This window comes from Amborella trichopoda, chromosome 3, assembly GCF_054954075.1.
Source record: "Amborella trichopoda isolate Santa Cruz 75 chromosome 3, AtrichopodaSantaCruz75HAP2 v2.0, whole genome shotgun sequence".
Classification (NCBI taxonomy): domain Eukaryota; kingdom Viridiplantae; phylum Streptophyta; class Magnoliopsida; order Amborellales; family Amborellaceae; genus Amborella; species Amborella trichopoda.
The window spans coordinates 51,587,375-51,605,501 of record NC_142338.1 but is presented as its reverse complement, the minus strand read 5'-3'; the positions used below and the strand labels follow the sequence as shown (position 1 = coordinate 51,605,501).

The following is an 18,127-nucleotide window of genomic DNA, read 5'->3' as shown; positions in this document are numbered from 1 at the left end:
GAGGCCACCCTATCCCAGCCATATTATTCACATATCGAGTCCCAACAGCAATAGTGTAGGGATGAGCACAATAGTGCAGGTGAGCATGAAGTATGGACAAGCTTCGGGGATTTTGGATTGGGAACACAACAAAACACTAACACTCAGGGATTTGGGAATAGTCAGACGCCTGCTAATATCGATGATTCGTTTTTAGATCGAATCAATGAATTGTCAAACGAATTCAATCAATGGCACCAGCGTGACCAAGAAGAACACCAACGTCGTCTATCATTTTATTTTTAGATCGTATGTTACTAATTTTATGCTTTATTGTAGTCCATGCATGTTGATATACTTATTCCATGATAATTCCATGTTTATCCTTTTGTGTGATGTAAATTAAATGCTGAATGGCGGTTCATGCAGAGAAAGAACATATCAATATTCGCATATTCATTTAAAAACATGAAAATTTTTAATGGAGTACCCTCATTTCTCATTGAATTCCTAAAAAACAATATTTATAATGAATTTTAATAATTTTTCCGAATTTTTTTGAAACTTTATTCTAACCGATTCACCCGATTCCCAATTAATGGAGTACCCTCATTTCTTATTGAATATTACGGTAAAACGAGTACCGTAATATCTAAACAACATAAAAAAAATTTAGATGCTAAAAGAAACATAATATTTTGATGACATACCCAAAAATCAGTGTTCGTGTGCATATTTGATGCTCTCAAAGACCTCGTTCAAAGATTAATAAATCGGATAATATGATAGAAAATAGATGATAGAGATAAAAAATAGATGAAAGTGCTAAACGATTTGTCGAAATAGGGTTTTATGAAAAAAGTGGTAAAAAAAAAAGCAAGAAATAATTACGGTAATTTTATTACCATATAATTTGCAGAAGTATTACGGTACTGCGAGTACCGTAATTTAATGTAAAAATAATGCGGTAATTAAATTACCATGCAAATTATCCTCATTATTACGGTATATATATTACCATAAAGACCCTTCTAAACATTACGGTATTTAAATTATCGTAATGCTTTTTGCAGTAAAAAGACTACTGTGAAGGGTATTTTCATAAAAAAAATACCAAAAATTGGAGAAAAGGGTATAGGCGAGATTTTGAGAAGTTGGGGGTTATTTTTCCAATTTCATTAAAATTTAGGTATATTAACGACAATTTCTCTTTTTTCTACAAATCGTATGAATATGAAATTTGGTATATGCCATCTTCTCAATGGGGCACACTAAAACAAATATTAAAAAGAATTTTTTTTGATAAAATATAGTGATCAAAATACCCATTGAAACGTTCAGGGTTATTTATTTTATTGAGAATATTTTTTTTATAGGTGCGAGTTTAAGAGTGGAGTGGACACCCAAAATAGTGACAAAATATTTTGTAAAAAAAAATAAAAATAAAACAGTGTAGAGATGTGATATTGTGATTGGGACTATCTCAGCTGTCCATTCAGAATTGAGAGTTGGATAATGAAAAGTATATAATTTTTATGCAATAGGAGAAGCATAGAAAGCTTGCCCTTAAGGTAAGGTTAATAGGTGACATGCTTTTAAAAAAATTTCAGATTAAAATTTTCAAAGGATGAAGTTTTTATATGGCTTGCGTTTTATGAAAACGAAATAAAGCCTCACCTCAAATACTTGTCCAAAAAGCACTTTCAGCAAAGACAATCTCCATGATGGCTCTAAAATCAATTTCCAATACCAATAATAAAATTTAACACTAAAAAAAAATGTACAAATTTTGTGGATATATAAACGCTTATTTTTAAAGCAAAATGGATGATTTAGATAATTTATTACAATATACACCATTTTATGAGTTAAAATCCCAATTTTTTTTCACAACCATAATATCCAAGTTGAGATGATCAATGTAAAGGCTTTCCAATGCTTGAATTGTAATTTTCGATGAGTTATAGGTGTGGCTTTACTTATTTTGATAGGGTGCGAACCTATCAAACCATTTTCCTTGTTCAAATAACGTGAACGACATAGAATAGATTAGTGCTATTGCAATTTTATGTAAATTTTTTTCTTTTATAAAAATATACCACCATTATGAAAAAAGCTAAGAAATGCTCGATAAATAAATGAGCTTTACATATAAAAACCAGTAAAAATGTATATTTCAAAAGGGCGATGTATAATTAAAAAGAGCAATGGTATACAATAAGACCATTTATCTTCCATAAGAAGGTCATGATTGCTACAAGCCATTAGATATCAAATTGGATGGCTTAAAATGTATCATAAAGTTTGAGATTTTCCTTTTCTGAACTTTGAATCCAATGACAAATTTACAACCGTACGATTTAAAATCTGTCAAACAGAAGTGATTGTTACCTTATTGTATTAAAAGTAAATGGTCTATGTAATATACTATTCCTTAAAAAGGGGTAAGATTTTAGTGAGTCAACTCCCCCAAAAAAAGATTTTGGATCTTTGTGATCAATTTTAAATCCAAAAATTTATGGGCGAGAAGGAACATGAATATAAAGGAATGGAACATGAATATAAAAGACAATTACCCAAAAAAAACATGAATATAAAAGAGGAATTAGATTTTAAAAATAAACATAATAATTTTTATGTGCCTTTAACACTGTTCATTTTATGTTTTAGTGCTGGACAATTTAAGCTTCAAAATTTTTCTTTCAAGAATAATCATATAGTAATTCTTAGATTGCTTCCAAAATTAGCCAAGATGATGAATTTGAAGGTTTTATAATCCCCAACTACATTTTTCAGGTGGGGGTTTTACATACCTTACATTTTATCATGTCTAGGCCTCGCATAAACTTTTTATACACACATGTATACATATTGAGAGATGGAGAGGGGCAAGATGATTTTGCGTATGTAAACTACAATTTCGTTTAAAAACACGAATATACTAAGGCGCTTTACATGCACACTACGCTAATTTCACGTCCATTTTTTTGTGGTGAACACGTATAAATCACCACCTGAATACAATTTATCTTTTTTTTTTTCTAGTGTACCTGAATACAATTTATCTTACACTCCTGACCCAATCCAACAATACCATAATCCATCTCTCCTAAATAAATAGTTCGTTTATGCATACAGCTTAAAAGAGTTGCTCTCTCATGCAACACAACCAGCATCTTGAGGCCGAGCCACCGCTTGCCATCCTGTACAAACTTATGACATCCTTCAATGACTCAGTTGCTGGTTCCATGGTCCATTTTGGTTAGAACACTTGGGGCTTGAATGCACGTTTCTCAACACTCTCAATCATCAATCCAGATTGAGCAGCATTAAGGAACATGTCACCCTCGGATCCTATCCCGCCACACATAGCATATTCTCTATCTGTTGCCTGTGAAAAAACCAGTTTCTCAACAATGAAATAAGGCCAAAGAACAGTTTCAAGCCTGAGTGAACGGAAATGAAGAGATCAGGTTTTCTAATTGAAGAATTTTCGAGACGGAACCGTTTTCCAATATTGCAAATAGGATGTACCTTCCCTTCAAGATACTTGAAAGCCACTTTCTTCTGTCCACCTTCATATATGTTGCATTGAGAAAAAAGTGCAAGTTAGGAAGGCGTATCATCAAACTCAAGTGAGCAAATCCAAGCACATATTGGAAAGAAATAGTTTCGACTATGGATCCCCCACCCCTCTTTCTCTGCTATAAGAAAGCAATTTGAATAAGAGATTACTCTCTCTCTCTCTCTTGTTTGGTAAGAAGGTATATACTGAAAGGGAGTTAAAAGCCATTCTGAACTGTGATTCTACACTTGCACAGACAGCATATATACCCCAATTTCTTGTGTAGTTGTATAGATGCACTTTCCCAAATCTCACACGAGGATGTCTTTGCCTTGTCCCATCAAAGAAACAGTGATGAATAGTCACATGAATACATCGGTCGTCAATGTGAGTTGGATCTGCTCTAAGAAGCATTGTTTTATCGTGCCCAAAAAAATGGCATCTGGGGACAAAAGTAAATGCATGTTTGTTACGATATATAGCTTTGTAAACCATAGGAGAAGGCCTCTAAGGTCAATTGGAAGATATAATGCAGAATATATAATTATATGAGGCAATCATACAATTGTATAATGGATCTTCACTATGTTCATACCTTCTAGTAACATAGAAACATAACCCACATAAATATGTGACTCTGTGTATTATTAACCGTGGGTGTGTTTCTCCTTTCTTTCTTTTTTTTGGAGAATACTATGGAGAAAGAAAAGGTGTTCTCTCTCTAGATGTAAAGATAAATATGAGGAAGAGATGTTGTGATTCTAAATAAAATGATACAAATAGAGAGAAAAATGATGGGTTATATCTGCAATGGATTTGGTTGCAATGTTTATCTGGTCACCCTCAATATTCTTCCGCTTTCGAACAAGGACAAAGAAAAAAATATAATTACGCCACTTAAAAGTGCTGTAGTAGATGATCAATCAATCATGGTACTTAAAGTACCATGATGCCTCAAGACTACTTATTAGTGTCATCGTTTGAAAGATATGTTGTTATCATGGTACTTTATGTACCGTGATGGACCTTCACAGTAATATGACTACCATGAAGGCTATTTTAGTCCAAAAAAGCCCAAAATTGAGGAAAAAGGGTATAGACGAGCTTTATGAAAGTTTGGGGTTTTTTTCTAATTAGGTGAAAATTAGGGTATATTTCTGATAATTTCACTATTTTAAATTTTAACATTCTAAGGGATCCACACTAAATAAGCACAACATATAATAAAATACAATAAAAGAAAAAAGATAAAAGAAAAAGACAAACTCTAATGGCCACATCAACTTTGCATAAAATTTTTGGGTATTTATGAGCTGCCACCCATACTCATGCAGGTGGTAGCAACTTCAAGGTTTCATCAATTACTAAAAAATCTTTTGTATGTTACTATTTGTTGCTTTGGTATGTGAAAACCGTAGCTACTTTCACTACTTCGATAGAAATGCATACCTTGAGACCGTGATAACGGTACTAGCCCGTGTTATATCAATAAGTCCATCATCATAATCGCGCAAACTGCAACGGTCAATCCATATGTGCCTTGAATTGGGTTTTATCTGAATGGCATCAACATCAGGACCCCTGCCACCTTCAAACTCCAGGTTGCATACAATCACATGCTCACATTCTCTAAGTTGCAAGCCCTTGCCAGCAACTTTACCCTTTGGCCACGACCATCAATTGTTTTATAGGATGATACCTTTATGCCCGTGTTAAGTTTAATCGTTCCTGAAACTTCAAAGACAATCCACAATGGTTCCTTTCTTCTGCAGGCATCACGAAGTGATCCAGGTCTATCCTCTGAAGCAGAATAGGAAAGGAGTAAAACTCTGCTTTAACTTTGATTTACTAAAGAACCCAATATCGAAAAATTAGAAAATCAAGTAAACCTGACATGGAAATTAACTTGATAAACAGAAAGACCACTGCTAAGGAGAATAAAGTAAAAAACCAAGTTTGAAAAATGTATCCTTTTCTTTATTTTATTTTTTTTGAAACTGTTAAATGTGATCCTTATCTTTAAGTTGAAAAACATTTTCTTTAAGGTTAGTACTCTGACTAATTCTAGGGTCAAGACAAAATATATGGATGTAAGTTTGGTAATAATATGAGTAGAAATGAGGAACTTGTTAAGATTGATGATCAAGAAATACCTAAAAGAGATTGTTTCTAATATCTAGGGTCAATAATCAAAGAGAATGGAGAGATTGAGGAAGATGTCATACATAGAATTAGAGGTGGGCGAAATGGAGATGTGTATCCGGAGTTTAAGTGAAAGCCACATACACCACTGAGACTTAAGGAGAAGCTTTATAGGACAGCTGTAAGACCAGCTATGCTTTATAGGACGGAATGTTGGGCAGTCAAGAACAAGATAATCATAGGAAAAGCGCAGCTGAGATGAAGATGTTAAGATGGATGAGTGGTACAACAAGAAAGGATAGAATTTGGAATGAATACATGTGCAGGAACTTAGGAGTGGCCTTAATAAGCTATAAGATGAGGGTGCGTAAACTTAAGTGGGTTGGCCATGTAGAGCTAATATATCACCAGTTAGGAGGTGAGATTTGTGTCAACTAGAAGGTTCTAAAAGGGCAAAGGAATGGCCCAAAAGGGCATGGATAGAAGTAATGAGAAAAGATATGGTGACTTTTGGTCTTACGAGGGTATGGCCCTTGATAGAGAAAAATAAAAGAATAGGATTCAAGTTGCTGACCCCAAATGATTGGGATAAGGCTTGGATGATGATGATTATGACTCTGACTAATTCGCAGCATTGAATCAAAGGCAGTACTATTTATTTTAAAAAAAAAGGGCTCTAGGAGTTCTAAAACAAATATAACAATAGTTGGAAGAAACAAGAGAGCCATGAATTTCTTATACATAAATTCCATGAATTTCTTATACATAAATTCCATCAACAACAGCATAAGAAAAATTAAACAGATCTGCAAACGTAAGGGCAAGACATCCACAAAACTTGATTCAATACTCAAATGAAGAGAACAAACCAACTCAACACAGCAGACCCAAATGTATCAATATAGGGTGCACTATAGAGCTTGGCACACTCTGACCAGATAAAGGCTATCCCAAGATAGCATAGCTTAGCGAGGCTAGTCTTCCAAATCTTCATGTGCCTGAAAATTGATCACAAAGCAACAAGGGAGCTCCAATTTGGTTTTAGTTCAGGTTTGCAATTTGTCCGACCACATCGACATAATATGAACATAGCAAACATTTGCTTTCCCATAATCAAACATCGGAAACCCAAGGATTACGGGAAATATCCCACACCATCATGCAAGGTGCTTTATTGATACCTCTTAGTTCATATACATCTAATTTGTTTACACATGCTTTTCAGATCTTTCCAATTGCGAAGGAAAAGATAAAAGATATTGTACAAGTGGGTACTAGAAAACTCATTACTAGGGTTTTGCACGAGTGCCTACACTTGCATAGTTGCATCCAATATTCTACTCAAGAACCTGATCTAATATTAACTAATGTACAATCTGATAAAATGTTTTTATGTCATCATTTCGGACAAGCAGTGTATGTAAAAGGTGAAGTTCTAGCCAAAACCCGAACTCAATTATGAGATTACAATGGAAGCTGGCTTAGGAAACTGTCATATAAAACATAAAATATATAAAAGAAGTTCTAAAAGCTCAGAAGAGCTCTCCATGATCGGTGTTCCAAAATACTTTGTTCATCTCAGAAAGAGAGAGTAGCCCAATTGAACAAGAACCATCTATGGAAACTCTTGTTCAACTCAGAGAGAGAGAGTAGCCCAATTGAACAAGAACCATCTATGGAAACTCTAGAGGGAGGGAGAAAGAAAATGCAGCTGAATTAATCTATCTAGAGAAGAAATAGAGAGAGAGAAAACGCAGCTGAATCAAACACCAGAAATCAACAGAAACAGAAAGAGAACACGCATTAATAAAAGCAAATTGGAAACCCGACCTAGCAATGAGGTGACGCAGTAAAGAGATCCATGGAGACTACCAATGGCCATGCGCCCAAAACCCTCGGCCTGAGCCGCCAAAGCCCTAAGGCTCCCATCCACAAGAGCATAAGGCAACGCCATTGAACCACTACAAGAAGGACCTTGCTGGACCGTGAAATGCCCGTCTCAACCCTAGCGCTCTTTGACTTCACAAAAAACGTATTCCTCTGTATATACCCATTTGTACCAGAACCCCTAGGGGTTTGTAAACCCATGCCATTATACATGGCTGGTTTCAGAATTGGTTAGTAAGAGAGCACCTTGATGAGAAGAGCACAGGCCTAAACTTTCAAGTGATTTGAATTTGTAGAAAAAAATTAAAATTCAAACACGAAATGACGTCGTGACCGTCGGCTACCAATAGTATTTTTTTTGAAACTGTTAAATGTGTTCCTTATCTTTAAGTTGAAAAACATTTTCTTTAAGGTCAGTTACTCTAAGTAATTCTAGGGTCAAGACAAAATATATGGATGCAAGTTTGGTAATAATAAGAGTAGAAATGAGGAAGTCGTTAAGATTGATGGTCAAGAAATACCTAAAAGAGATTGTTTCCAATATCTAGGGTCAATAATATAGGAGAATGGAGAGATTGAGGAAGATGTCATACATAGAATTAGAGGTGGGCGAAATGGAGATGTGTATCCGGAATTTATGTGACCACCGCATACACCACTGAGACTTAAGGGGAAGCTTTATAAGACAGCTGTAAGACCAGCTATGCTTTATAGGACGGAATGTTGGGCAGTCCAAAACAACATATTCATAGGAAGAGCGCAGCTAAGATGAAGATGTTGAGATGGATGAGTGGCAAGACAAGAAATGATAGAATTTGGAATGAATACATGTGAGGGAACTTAGGAGTGGCTTTAATAAGCTATAAGATAAGGGTGAGTAAACTTGAGTGGATTGGCCATGTGCAATGTAGACCTAGTACAACACCAGTTAGGAGGTGCAATTTGTGTCAACTAGAAGATTCTAAAAGGGCAAAAGAATGGCCCAAAAGGGCATGGATAGAAGTAATGAGAAAAGATATGGCGACTTTTGGTCTTACGAGGGTATGGCCCTTGATAGAGAAGAATAAAAGAATAAGATTCATGTAGCTGACCCCAAATGATTGGAATAAGGCTTGAATGATGATAATTATGACTTTGACTAATTCGCAATGCATTGTCAATGGATATAGACTGTGGGAAGATTGACAACTAGCATGCACTTAAGACGATTACACTAGAAAATAGAATGCTTTAAACTTTCACCTAGATTTACGAATCCAAAATCAAGTACTATTAACTATTACCAATGCAGTGCTTAACAAGTCAAATGGATAAAACTAACACTGCTGAATCCCAGTAAAGGATCACTGTGGGTTCTTCTGATTTTGATAGAGTGGAAAAGGGGCAAAATGTTGTTAAGAGGTCAGAAAAACTGGCTAGAGGAAATGAAGTAACGATGATTTAACTTCTCAGGCTCAATGGTGAATAAAATTTCTTTCAAACTTCGTATGGAAATCGAATCTTGTTTGTGGCCCTAGTAGACTGCACCTATGGAATACTATATGGGACATCCCAGCAGAACTAGAAAGTGTATCAGAGACCCGTTTTACTAGAAGTAAAGTTAAAGTATACAGTCCCTTTTATTTAGACAGTGTAGGTTTGAAATTGCATTAAAATCTACACCGTTTAACTAAAATTGATGGTGTAAAACACCACAACGTTACCTTTACAAGTACAGTTTTCCCCTGATATATACCACACCGAATGATAAAATAACAAAAAAATGCTTAATAGTATAAGACACTTAGGGAAGATCACTGGGAGAAGTATCTGGAAAATTGGCAATGAAAAGATCAAGAATGGTAAGTTTTGCTCCTCAAAAACACTGGAAAAGGGTGCGTGCACACAAGAGTTCTCTGATATATTAGCCAAATAAGGAACACTTGGATGCACTTTGTTCAAAGCTCCAACAATATTCTTTTGAGTTTAACTAGTTCTGTATACATAGTATTTTGTCTATAATACACCTGTAATCAAATTTATAAAATTTAATTTCATCAATACTGCACTAGATTGTAACTTCCGAAAGAAAAATAAAGAAAACACATTCACACACACAAACGAGAATTGCTAATAACATACAAAGTCCCTATGAATGACGAGATAATTCTGGAAGCCTTTCTCAAATGTACGCATGCATCAGATGTCAAGTTCTGGTATAAAATATCATAAAGCCCTATTCTTCACTGAGCTTAAAATATACATAAAACCCAATATCATGCAAGTTAAGATAAACGCATGTGAGGAACCAAGTCAACCTACATGCTATGTGATTGGAGAAAACCCTATATATAGTTTAAACCATATGATAAACATCTTTTTTCCTTAATTTCTTTCTAAACAATTACAGAGTGGGTAAATGCTATACATGGAATGACATGGAAATGACAGGGAACCAAGATATGTAAAAAAACAGACATTGATCTTGAAGCTAGATAAAATTAATTAATAAAAAGCACAAAAGCTAAGTCAGAACAGACATAGAACGCGCAAGATTGAAGATCAAACAATTCATAGACCAACCAACACTCTCAGTAGCATTTGATTCATGAAAAATTAGAATTGCAGAGGGAGGGAATAGGTTTGAATTTGTGCTCCAAGTGACTAAAAAAATAGTTCTAAAAAAAATTTACTTCATTTTTTTTTTCTTTTGATTGGAAACTTTTTATTTCATTAAAATTGTAAGATTATACAATATCACGCTGTGGTATAAGAGTTTGCACAGCATCCATGTATTCATACACAAAATGTACACCTCAAAATTCAATTGTGCAAGGAAAGAAATCAAACACTCTGAATCATCAGCCATTATATCGGATTTCGGCATAAAAAATAACCTCAGGTATGTTGATTCCAATCCCATATACATTTTTTTTTAAAAAAAAAGCCAGAATAGGCCCAATCCCCACACACTCAATTAAAAGATGAAATTTAAGCAAGTAACTCATAGAAACCAAGAGTATAGAGAGAAAACAAAAATAAGGTAAAAAAAAAGGCAAGTTAACAAACAGAAAGGAAACACAAAGCAATAGCCCCTAAAACACAAAGAAAAAGAGAATTCCATCAAAAACTTAAAATCAATAACAGGTTTAAAAACCACTAAAAGGAAATTACTTATTGGTAGTGTTAATTCCACCATCCTCCACCTCCTCAGACTCAGCCTCGAACCTCTTTTTCGCCTCGTGTAACTCGTCAAGAATCTCATCCTCCGCATAACCCTGATCGGCTAAGGTTTCCTCAAGCAACACCAATTTCAATTGGATCTGGCGTTTCTTATCATGACCTAAAATTTCCTTGTTTGCTTTGTTCACACCTCCGATTCCCTGATCGCTCCTAAACTCGTTGGTCTCAACCCTAGCGCTCTTTGGCTTCACAAAAAACGTATTCCTCTGTATATACCCATTTGTACCAGAACCCCTAGGGGTTTGTAAACCCATGCCATTATACATGGCTGGTTTCAGAATTGGTTAGTAAGAGAGCACCTTGATGAGAAGAACACATGCCTAAAATTTCAAGTGATTTGAATTTGTAGAAAAAAATTAAAATTCAAACACGAAATGACGTCGTGATGGTCGGCTACCAAGAAAAAAATTAAAATTAAAATTCAAGTGATTTGAATTTGGGCTCATATCTTCCTGTTAGCCCGCCGGCTACCAATAGTATCTTCCATATATATATATATATATATATATATATATATATATATATATATATATATATATAGGGAAAAGTTTATATAGAGTTGAGGCTCTAAATGATCAAATTAGAGCCTACCTCAAAAATTTCATCAGAAGAGGTTGTTTTAACATAGATCGTTCATTTTGGTGAGATGCTTAGATCTAGGCTTAGAAGGATTTTTTCATTTTCAAATTTTTTTGATGGCTTTATTATCATTAGATGAACAATGTTAAAAAAGAAAAAAAAAAATTGAGTTTATAAATGCTAAGATCTTGAAATTCACAAAATGAATTGTTTAGATTCGTTTTTAGAGGGGACTCATTTTAACCAGGGTCAAATTGAACTTTTTTTTGGATTGATTATTGAGATGAACAGTGGGATTGATTATTGAGATGTAGAGAGTGATTGATTTTGGTCTATGAGATGTTTGACAATGTCCATATATTTTTGGGCCTAATGTCTCTGTTTAGCTTTTGAAATGACACCCCTTGTTAATCTCGAAGAGAAAGGAGAAGAAATACTATGGTTTTGTTTTTGTTGGGTAAATCAGTGAGGGGGAAGGCTCTCTAGCCATTTTTCATTAATAGAAGATAGAAAAAAATCACATTTATACTATTTTACAAACCTACAATAAGATAATTGCATCAGATCATGAAGTATATTTGTGATTCAATATAAGCATTCTGGGTTTTTGGTTAGTATTCTTCTTGTTCCTTTCTTTAATATATTGACCGTGACATTTTGAAGAGAAGATGCACACTTTAGTTTCTCTCCATTTAATGCCGGTAAGAGTTTAAATTGTGAATATGGGAAATTATATTTAGAATTTGATTTCACTGGTAAACCAGTGGGTTTCTCAAAAGAAATTTCATTGGTAAACCAATTCATCCTATAGAAAGTCAAAGCAAAAATTTTCTTTAAAAAGAAAAATAAAACAAAAACAAACAACCACATGCAATGTGGACAAATCTTGATCCTTCTATATGTAAATTTTAAATTGAAGTAAAATATTGTCGAGAAGGTTGATACCTACAAAGCTAGAATGCAAGAATGTTGATATCGAAACTAATTGGAGAAACAATCAAGAAGCGACTTCTCACCTATAAGGTTTTTACCACATTATTCATGTTACACATCCCACAGACTCAGATCGCGAAACAGACCTTGAATTAGCAATGAAAGGGAAACTATAAAACCCTAGACTACAGGAAACTCATAATCCATTGATCATCAATCCATTCATTAAAATGAAAAGTGTTTGAGAAAGAGTGGGATTCACCTTTGGGGTCATTCCATGCCCAAGTAAAACCCACACTTGCTCCATCATTGTCCCAAATTCATTGAACAGTGAAGACCCAATGTTGTATGGTTTTTCTCCTAGTCCATTGGTTTATATTAACATTTCCCTTCAATTTTCTTTTTAGAAATATGAATGACATACTCATAGGAGGATAAGAAAACATAATACTTCAGAAGCAATTGAAAAAGTCTGGGTCAGTGTATCATTCAAGAACAACCCCGAAAAGCATATGTGCCATCATCTTATAATAAGTCGGCATAACGTAACACCTCCTCTACAAAACAAATAAATCACAAACAGCAAGAGGAATAACACCAGGTTCAGCAGTTGTTCCGCGCATAGAGTGAGTCTTTCCACTACCAGTTTGTCCATAAGCAAAACCAATGCCTACAGACAATGCACAAGAGAAAATAGGTAGCTCCCATTAAACAGAATATGGAGAAAAAGAAACGCATCTGTGTCACTCCTTGTGCAACAGAAATTATTCCCCGAAGTTCAGAATTTTAAATTTGATTTGAATCATTCTTTTGTAGGCAATCTATTTATATAACTATAAAGGGGAATAGGACCAACTCATTTTTTGCCCAATCGTGAATCTTTCAAATGATAATGCCACAAAATCAATGAATGTGAATAACACAGTTCAACATAATCACTTTGGTCAAATCACACTATTTAAGTTTCACCAAAAGCCGTATGCTTTTTCTAGTCTTAACAGAAAATAATTTCAGCATAGAAGGAGAAGTGTATGGGGCAGCTTCGCTTGCTTATCTTAAAAAAGAATTGACAGAGGAGAGTGATCCCTGAGTTTGTGTGTGTTAGTGATGCTGGTTATTTTATCACAAGGTTTGCTTGGCAATATCGAGATTGAAGTTGAAAGGATCACTTAAATTTTTTCACAAGGTTCTCTAATGTCTCAAGATTGTACCAATCCAAAGGAGAAGTGTGTGGGGGCAGCTTTGCTTGATTATTTTAAAAAAGAATTGACAGAGGAGAGTGATCCTGAGTTTGTGTGTGTTAGTGATGCTGGTTATTTTATCACAAGGTTTGCTTGGCAGTATCGAGATTGAAGTTGAAAGGATCACTTAAATTTTTTCACAAGGTTCTCTAATGTCTCAAGATTGTACCAATCCAAAGGAGAAGTGTGTGAGGCAGCTTCGCTTGCTTATTTTAAAAAAGAATTGACAGGGGAGAGTGATCCCTGAGTTTGTGTGTGTTAGTGATGCTGGTTATGTTATCACAAGCTTTGCTTGGCAATATCGAGATTGAAGTTGAAAGGATCACTTAAATTGTTTCACAAGGTTCTCTAATGTCTCAAGATTGTAGTAGCTTGTGTGAAATGATGATAACTTTATGTTTCAAAAAACAAAAAAAAGAGCCATAGGCCCTATCATGGTGAAATGAGTAATTTATAGTGCATGGCGTATTATGAAGCCAAACGTTATAATTTCTCTGTACAATATAGAACAACAAAATAACCTACTAGAAATACAATCACATTACTACCTTTCTGAAAACACAGAATTGGCATCCATAAGACAAAATAAAATTACAAAAGTAAACAGCACCAGAGAGTAGCATTGATCACTAAAACCATGTGAACATATCATCCTATGAATAAACTGGCAGCCCAAACCCATGTATGTCGACCCCGATAAGGGAAACACAGCCAATACTGCAGATACTTTTCATAATGAAATATGAATGGTTTTTCTCAAGTAGGCATTAAAAAAAATGCCATTTGTTTAGTCATGAATTTACATCTTGCACTATAATAAAACCAACAATACTCATTGTAATCAAGGAATGAAACACTTGAATTCAACAAATGAAAAATTCCAGGACAAATAAAGCCTGCAATCCATAGGTACCATTGAAGTCACACACAGACGATCCAACAATATCTTTGGTTCTAGCTTTGTAGATATCAACACTGTTGCATTCCTCACCAAATACTCTATCTGAAAATTAGAAGAGAGATAGATAGAGGGGAAAAATTTTTACATTCTTGCATTCAAGCTTTGTAGTTATCAACCTTCTCAACAATATTTTAGTTCAGTTTAAAATTTACATATAGAAGGATCAAGATTTGTCCACATTGCATGTGGTTGTTTGTTTTTGTTTTATTTTTCTTTTTAAAGAAAATATTTGCTTTGACTTTCTATAGGGTGAACTAGTTTACCAATGAAATTTCTTTTGAAAATGGTTTACCAGTGAAATCAAATTCTAATATGATTTCCCTTATTTACAATTTAAACTCTTACTGGCATTAAATGGAGAGAAAGTAAAGGGTGCGCCTTCTCCTCAAAATGTCACGGCCAATATATTAAAGAAAGAAACAAAGAAGAATACTAACCAAAAACCCAGAATACTTATATTGAATCACAAATATACTTCATGATCTGACACAATTATCCTATTGTAGGTTTGTAAAATAGTATAAATGTAATTATTTTCTATCTTTTATTAATGAAAAATGGCTAGAGAGCCTTCTCCTTCACGGATTTACCAAAACAAAAAAAAAACATAGTATTTCTTCTCCTTTCTCTTCGAGATTAACAAGGGGTGTCATTTCAGAAGCTAAACAGAGACATTAGGCCCAAAAATATATGGACATTGTCAAACATCTCATAGACCAAAATTAAAGAATTTTGGCACTAAATTAGTTCATAGTAAAGGAAACCTCACAAGAAAAGGACTGAGAAAGCCCAAGCCTATTCTGCATCAAGTAAATGCAAGCAATTCAAAAGGCTTGAATAAGTCTTCAAATCCATTAAGCCCTCCTTCTTCTTTAACTCCTCTAAAAGCTCATATGCCTGTTTTTCTCTCCCCTCTCTTCCCAATCCCTCCAACACAGTCTTATAAGTGAGAAAATCAGGCACCATTGAATTGCCCAACATATCAAAGAGCACCTCAATTGCCTCATCAAACCTTCTCTCCAATGCCAAACTACATATAACAATCATAAAGGCACTACTACTAGGAACAAACCCTTTCTCTCTCATCTCTCTGAAAAACTTCAGTCCTTGACTCACTCTCCCCTTCTCACAAAGACCTTTTGATATATAATTGTATGTATAGGCATCAGGTTCACACCCATACAAAACCATCTCCTTAAAAACCCTAATCGCCTCATCCATTTCGAGACATTTCGAATAAGCCTTGATAACCAAATTCAATGTGAAAGTATCAGGCACGATGCCTGTAGCTTTCATCTGTCTCACGAGGGACCTCACAGTGTGGAGATAAATGCAAGAAACATTGAGCTTCGTGAACTTCTGCAACACCGAATTGAGTATCATTGTGTAGGTCTGCAGTGTCAGTTTACAATTCGGGTCTCTTTGCATTTTCTTGAAAGCATCGATGGCTTGGCCCAAGAGCTTTCTCTTGCAAAAATGATTGATAATCGTGTTGAAGAGGGGTGGGCTAGGGCTGCAGGCTCCGGCCATGACCTCTGCAATTAGGGTTTCTATCTGCTTGAATCGGTTCTCAGAGGCGAGAATACGAAGCATTGTGTAGTAGGTGAGATCGGTATGGCGGTAATGGCGCTGGTTTGAGGTCCATCGGAAGATATCTAGGGCTAGGTCAGGATCTGACTGGTTTCTTAGGGCATCGTCTACGTCTTGTGGGGTGAAGCCTGGTTTGAGCTTGTGGATCCATGACTCGAACTGTTTCTCTAGAGGAGTTCTAGATCTATGGTTTTGGGGTGAAGGATGAGAGGGAGGAGAGGAAGAAGTGCAGTAAGATAAGCTATTGTTAATGAACTTGAAATTAGGGCTTCTGAGCTTATTGGTTCGAGTGATGATGATGCCGAACTGGTACAACACTCCCATAGAAGTCACACGTTAGAAGTCACTGAGAGAGATCGAACAAGAAAACGAGAGTTCGAGTGAATTCAATATTTGTGATTGAATCGAAATTTTGGATTCCTCAGCCCCCAAGAATCAACTAAAATCTCGAACCTATGGAAATTTGTCTGGGTGAGGTTTGTATAAAGTGACAACTGTACAAGTAAGGAACACCTCTAAATATCGTGAGGAGACCAAGTTATGATGTAATCGCTGCTCTGAAGAGGTCGAGTGGCTGGACCTGAAGGGGAAGAAAGAATTCGGCGTATTAGAAGCATAGTTAGCAAATCGGCTATTAATCGCCGATTTTTTCAAAAAACGTTTTGAACGCCGTCTTTTTTAAAACTTCGCCAAAAAACGCCTTTTTCATAAAACGTGTTTTTTATGAGGAACAAAAAACGGGATAAAAAAAACGGTTTTTTTTTTTTTTAATTGTAATTTTTTTTAGAAAGAAAAACAATTATTTTCCTAAATAGTGAGCAACAAGAAAATACTGTGTGCAGTATGATTTTGCTAAAAAAATAATGAGTAAAGAAAATCATTTGCCTTACAAATACCTTATCGGACTAAATGCTTCATTTGCCCTTTCGATTTAGCTGCTGAAATGCTGCATTTGCCCTTTCGATTTAGGGTTTCTGCTTCCACTTCTTAGAGTTCGCCGTTCGATTTAGGGTTTACCTTCTTAAAAGAGATAGAGAGAGAGAGATGTAACCTTATATTGCAAAAAGTCTTCAAGATTTAGGGTTTACCTTCTTTGAAAAACAGGGTTTACCTTCTCGAAAGACAAGGGAGATAGATAGTTCGCTGATCGCAGGTTTGCCTTCTGTTCTCCGTTTACCACTTTGCCTTCGGTTTACTTTTTGGAAAACGTTTTCGTAAGGATGCCGCCTTATATTGTAGAGCTGCGGATGCACCTCAAAAATCATTAGAAAAAGTAGTTTTAATGCTGAAAAACTCTTTGATTGATCATCTCGACATCGAGATGTATGACTATAAAAAATAAAAATATTTTAAGTTCAAAAAATAGTACATTTTACAACATATTATCTACACCGTCTGTTTTCAAGATCTTCATATGTTTATAGATATATTTGATTTAAGGTGAACAAATATATGGTCTATTTTTTGGTGTGTATTTAAGTACGTATAATCTTTTTTGAAAGTATTTAATGTGAAAATTTATATGTATTTTTTTGGTATATACTAAGTAGGTGTGATGGTTGTTAAAACATTTAATGAAGAAATTCATATGGTGTATTTATCATGAACTTATTATTTTATTTTTTATTAAATAGCATAAACGCTTAATGTGTGTGTAATCATATATTCTTCTTTTTTTTATTAAAAAACAAGAAAGAATATACAATGGTTAGGTCAAAAGATCTATTTTGGGATTCTTGTGAATAAAGATGACACAAATTATATTGTAATTTTTGTGGTGAAGGATTTTCTTTAAGGATGACAAGATTCAAATATCACTTGTCAAGAGAACAAGGGAATGATATAAATGTTTGCCCTCAAGTACCAGATGATGTACAAGCTATAACCGGATGAGAGTCATGAGTCATCTAAATTAATTGACTTAATTATATTAGTCTAGTAAAGTTTTTATGAATAGATTAATTATTGATGGCTTTGACATAATTTTTATTTTTTATAATTTCAAATTTTCTAACATTTTAACTTATC

General features: G+C 34.6%; 1 protein-coding gene and 1 non-coding gene across 2 annotated transcripts; both read right to left on the bottom strand.

The window, feature by feature from the left end:
- Positions 1 to 2,876: 2,876 nt before the first annotated feature.
- On the bottom strand, positions 2,877 to 15,401 carry LOC18429204 (putative pectate lyase 4). Its single transcript, XR_016051538.1, has 6 exons — positions 15,279 to 15,401; positions 14,462 to 14,551; positions 4,994 to 5,344; positions 3,778 to 3,986; positions 3,514 to 3,581; positions 2,877 to 3,370 (listed from the first exon to the last, which is right to left on the bottom strand). It is a non-coding gene; the product is annotated as a putative pectate lyase 4 (transcript).
- Positions 15,095 to 16,423, bottom strand: LOC18429202 (Tetratricopeptide repeat (TPR)-like superfamily protein). The gene has a single exon (XM_006838493.4). The coding sequence runs from the start codon at positions 16,421 to 16,423 to the stop codon at positions 15,305 to 15,307; it is 1,119 nt and encodes a 372-aa protein (XP_006838556.1). The 3' UTR covers positions 15,095 to 15,304.
- Positions 16,424 to 18,127: the final 1,704 nt, after the last annotated feature.